Source organism: Otolemur garnettii, unplaced genomic scaffold (genome assembly GCF_000181295.1).
Source record: "Otolemur garnettii isolate 467f Iridium unplaced genomic scaffold, OtoGar3 scaffold00293, whole genome shotgun sequence".
Taxonomy (NCBI): domain Eukaryota; kingdom Metazoa; phylum Chordata; class Mammalia; order Primates; family Galagidae; genus Otolemur; species Otolemur garnettii.
The window spans coordinates 294,645-299,999 of NW_003852688.1; the positions used below are offsets into that span (position 1 = coordinate 294,645).

The 5,355-nt window shown below is 41.2% G+C and overlaps 1 protein-coding gene across 1 annotated transcript in view; it reads right to left on the bottom strand.

Annotated features, from left to right (window-relative positions):
* Nucleotides 1-2,910: 2,910 nt before the first annotated feature.
* The window catches only part of SSMEM1 (serine rich single-pass membrane protein 1), a 3,815-nt gene continuing 1,370 nt past the window's right edge, over nt 2,911-5,355 (bottom strand). The window contains exon 2 of the mRNA XM_003803314.1: nt 2,911-3,407. Within this exon, the coding sequence (XP_003803362.1) occupies nt 2,911-3,407 (497 nt within the window). The remainder of the gene's footprint in view (nt 3,408-5,355) is intronic.

Below are 5,355 nucleotides of genomic sequence, written 5' to 3' on the forward strand. Positions count from 1 at the left end.
TAATCTGGAAAACGGCTATTGTCCTTTTCCTATAGACCCTGGTGAGTTTTTATCTGCCTGGATATCATTTATGCCTATGTGGGAGGTGATGGTTAACCTGCCTTTTAATCAGTATCTTCTGTCTTTAGAGTATAATGGTAACTGGCCACATAAAAAAATTTCAATGGCCCCCTACTTTTTTTTTTTTTTTGCAGTTTTTGGCCCAGGCCAGTTTGAACCTGCCAACTCCGATATATGGGGCCAGCACCCTACTCCTTGAGCCACAGGAGCCACCTAGACCCCTACATTTTTTTATAATCCTCTTCCTTAACCAGCTACTTGACCTTTGAGTTGTTTCCCAGAAATACTAGATTTTCGGCAAGACAAAGGAGCTGAGATTCTAAAGACTCCTAGGCAGACTTCCTGATGCCCATATTCACCATCTCCAACAACTTACCCCCAATGCATGTAGCCCCTTTAGTTACACCGAGACCCGCCCTAAGGCACATGGCCCCTCCTCTAAATGCCCATGATCTCTACTATTGAGAGGGATGATTTGAAGCAGCTTCTCCCATTCTCTTTGCAAGACATCTGTGTGGCCATCTCTAAAAATAGCCGGGTGTTGTGGTGGGCACCTGTAGTCCCAGCTACTTGGAAGGCTGAGGCAATAGGATCACTTAGGTTGCTGTGAGCTATGATGCCATGGCACTCTACCAAGGGTGACAAAGTAAGACTCTGTCTGAAAAAAAAACAAAATAAAAACAGAAAAGGACAGCCATTGTATTAAAAAATTTCTTTCTTCCTTGGCCATGTTCATTGTCTTAATAATTGGATCTTTGTGTGACCAGCAATTGTAGCTAAACTGAAACCCCTTTGTGGTTTCTACAATGCAAAGATTAAGATTATAGCAATTAAGAGCCTAAGCTCTGAAGCCAGATGTCTTGGGTCTAAATCCTGCCTCTGTAATTTACTACTATATTTTGAACTTGGTTCTTTTTTGCTTTGTTTTGTTTTATGAGTGAGTATACTACATGGATAAACAATAATTTAAGCATCTTGATCATATCGAGCTAGAAATATCAGAATTATTCACTAAGTTGTAGATACTGGCCTCTGCCCTGATTCCTCCATCTATTTCCCCAGCTCCCTCCTACTTTTGCACTCATGAACTCCTTTGTACATTGATTCAATGCATTATTTACCTGCCATGTTGTCTGGCACTGTTCTAGGCTACAGAGAGACAACAGAGACAAATCATGGGCTCTACCGTGAAGGGTGGATAAATACATACAACCGTCAGAGACTTGCAAACAAATACATTCATCAAATTGTCCAAAGTGCTGAGATACTTTATAGGGTACAGTGGAGCATTAAGAAGGGAAGTTGAGTTCTGCCTGAGAAAACAAAGTGAAGGAGGTTGTTAGGAGTAGGGAAAAGTCTTTGCGGAAAGGTCGATGTTGTCCTGCTTTTCTCCTGTGCCTTCAGACCTATTCTAATCCTGAGGCCATCTGCATAAGAGATGGTATTCACCAACAGGCTCAGTAATGTTACCACATGTCCCGGATTCTAGTGGCCTGGTCCCACTGATTAGGGCTCCCACATTGCCTCCCAGGTCTCTCTGTTGCAATCAGCTAAGAAATCTGCTCTTAGCAGGAATGACTCCTGGCCAAAGTCATAGGTTTCTGGCCTTCGTCCCCATCCCTTTCCGGTTGCCCATGAAAGTCTCAGTCTTTACTAGGTTGTAGTCTTAACCCACATATAGTACCCAAATCCTGCCCAACACTTAAGCCTTTCTTCAAACTCCAGCCCCATGACCAAGATCCCAGCTGGTTTATCTTGTCCTTGTCATTCCTTTCCTCTGGGATCCGGATCTTGTTTTATCTCCCAACTGGGTCCTGCCATCCAATAAAAGAATGATCTCCAGAATGGCCAACCATCTGCCTGGGCCCACTTGAATTCCCCCAGCTGGTGTTCCCACTTCCCAAATTATCCCTGGAGTATGGGTAACTTGTGACAAAGAATCTCTCTTTGACCAAACTTGAGTCAGGTTCCCCTGAGCCCTCTTTTCAACTAGGCCTCTACCCTGGCCTTGTCCTTTCTTTGCCCAGTTTTAGTGAAAATCCTGCTTTTAACAATCTTCTATCCTCTGATGCCTTCATCCTGGCTACTTGGCTAGAAATTATTACTTGCCCCTGTTGTATTTGGAGTTGAGTGGATTCATATTCCCTATTGCAATAGAGTTGGCCTCTACTACAATAGCTTGAGTAAAGTCTTCCCTTACCATGTTAACAAGTATCAGAATAACTTTTTCTTTAACACTTGCCATGCCCTTTGAGCAACCACCATGAATAGCCTACAAGCCAACTGCCCTTCGAGGTCATGCTGCCTCCCCTCCCTACTCTTCCAGGCTCTTGAGCTCCTCCTCGTCCCCAGCCCCTAGTGGACATATGTAGCAATACTATTTTAGTAGAGTCACCTGAAAATATAAACTTAAGAGAGGATCAGGTAATTGTATTCCCACTAACTCCACCTGGCTCATTCAGTCAGATAATCAAAACATATGAATAAATTTAAATAGTTTCTCAATATAAATAATATATTTTCAAAGAGCCTTCTTATTTGTATTACAGATATAAACAAAATACATACACTCAAGGCATAAAATATCTGTCTTGTGCTCTTTTGAATAAAAAAAAAAAAAGAGTGGATACAGATCTTCTGTGTTCCAGTGGTCCCATACACAGATTTGCTGCTGGATGTTTTTTGAACAAAGAATTGCCTGAAATTTTTACCTCTTGGGTCCCAAGTATGTCTTTGTTGTTAGTAGAGACACTTTATTATAAAAGTCTCCTTGCCTACACCTCTGGTGATTTTTCATGTATTATTCATTGTTTTCATTTGGCCTCAAGTAAGGTAAAGACTTGATAAAATTCAGAATTTACTGAATTTTGTGTTAATGTCAGGTGTGCAATTTTCTTCTTGAGGCTCCCCTTTCATTGGGGGTGTTCCTGAAGCCTTTTGTGGGAAATGGCGTGTCAACCATTCATTGGTCCTCATGGCTTTGCAATGGAGGCAGGGCTTTTCTCTGATTTGGTAATTTCCAAGACTCCTTTGCCTCTGAGCTGTTTTCCTCCTCTTCATACTGTCTGGTGATGGGTGATGTTCACTTTCACTCTCCTTCCAAGAGGAGGCTCCCGAATTAGACTCTTCACTGTCACACTCAGTAGTATCGCTGTCTTGTGGATTCTGATTCACCTGGTTAAACTGAGAAAGACGCCTGGCTCGTCTCTGTTCAAGATAGGCATTGACCAAGGCCACTTCTGAGTCAGTTATAGGGGCAAACTGGCTCTGCTTTGGTTTCTTCATCATCTGTGAAGGGTCCCAGGTGTCATCTTTGTTTTGCCGCTTATTGGAAGCATTTTTGCTTGCTAACAACCAACAAAAACAAATCAAGAAGTTAGGCCCAAGTTGCTGATTACCATAGCTTCACATTACTTCATGAAGCCTGTGTATGTGTATGTATGGCATTTTTCCAGCACAGCACCCCATCTCCTACAGACCAGAGGGCTTAGATAGAGGCTTGACATACCACTTTTGAAGCTTTGTGGCCCCTGAATATAAGAATAAAAGATCTCTAAAGTTTTCCAGAGAAGGATGCTTTCTTCCTTTGAAGATTTTAAGTCTTAAAGGTTCAAGTGTGTATATGAATGTGATTTGGATAGCAGGAAGGGAGATCTTTATTTAAGTGATGTGCTGGAGTGGGCTCATAAGAGCTAATACATTTTCAAAAATTTTGTGATATGGTTAAACATGGCTATTATCAAAAATTAAATTATACAAACTTACAATAAAATCCATTCACTAAAAATAAACATAATAAATACTTAAAATCCACCACTTTCTAATGATCTTAACACATTTTATTATGTTGTATCCTCTTGAAGTCTTTCTGTGCTCATTGTATCTGGATGTTTGAAATACTTTATAAGAGCATGCAATTGCTCATCTTTTCCCCTGTTCAGTAATAATAATGTTAGTAGCTAAAAACCAGCTTTAAGCCTGAGCAACATGGTGAGACCCTCTCTCCACAAAAAATTACATAATCATACAGTGGCCCAAACCTGTAGTCCCAGCTACTTGGGAGACTGAGGAAGGGGATTGCTTGAGCCCAGGAGTTTGAGGTTGCAGTGAGCTATGATCATATTGCTTCACTATAGCCTGGGCAACTCAGTGATACCCTGTCTTAAACAAACAACACCTTAAAAAAAAAACAAAACCCAAGGCAGGATGGCTCATGCTTGTAACTCTAGCACTCTGAGAGGCCAAGATGGGAGGATTACTTTTTACTTGAGCTCAGGAGTTTGAGACCACCCAGAGCAAGAGCAAGATCATGTTTCTACTAAAAATAGAAAACCTGGACAGGCACTGTGGTGGATGCCTGGAGTGCCAGCTACTCAGGAGGCTGAGGCAGAAAGATTACTTGAATCCAAGACTTTGAGGTTGCTGTGAGCTAAGCAGATGCCATGGCACTATAGTCTGGGCAATAGAGTGATACTCTGTTTCAAAAAAATGTTTTTATTGATATAAACAATGTATATCAAATGATTTATAAATAATAAAATGCACAGTACTCTTTTTTTTTTTTTTTGAGACAGAGTCTCACTATGTTGCCCTTGGTAGAGTGCTGTGGCATCGCAGCTCACAGCAACCTCAAGCTCTGGGGCTCAAGCAATTCTCTTCCCTCAGCCTCCCAAGTAGCTGGTACTACAGGTGCCTGCCATAATGCCTGGCTATTTTCTTGTTGCAGTTGTCATTGTTGTTTAGCTGTCCCACGCTGGATTCTAACCCACTAGCCTGGGTGTATGTGGGTGGCACCATAACCACTGTGTTACAGGTGCCAGGCCAATATACAATACTCTTTATGGTAAATTTCACGTAGACAAATGATTCTCACAAAATGCTGCTGATTTTTGCCAGACCACGGTATCCTAGCACCAATCATGGCTGCAATTGCTCAAGTATCGTTTCAGCATGAATGTTATTTTCCTCTAAGTTAAGGAGTCAGATCAAAGTGAAACAGAAGATGTATGTTGGAACTTAAGTTAGTTGTCAATGATGTGAGTGACTTCTTGGCTGAAATGCATAATAGTTTTAGAATACTGGAAGATTATGTCCTCATTTTGGGGGTGCTATTCTCAATGTGGTGGCTATAGCAGGACACTGAAATGTAATCTGCATTAGTAACATGTTTGTCATTTTCTTAAACTTAGGCAATCAACAAAACCATACATTAAGCCCTGATCTTCAGTATTTGCTGATTTTCATGATATAGCACCCTTACTAAAGTTGGTTTTGGCTTTTGTTGTTGTTGTTGTT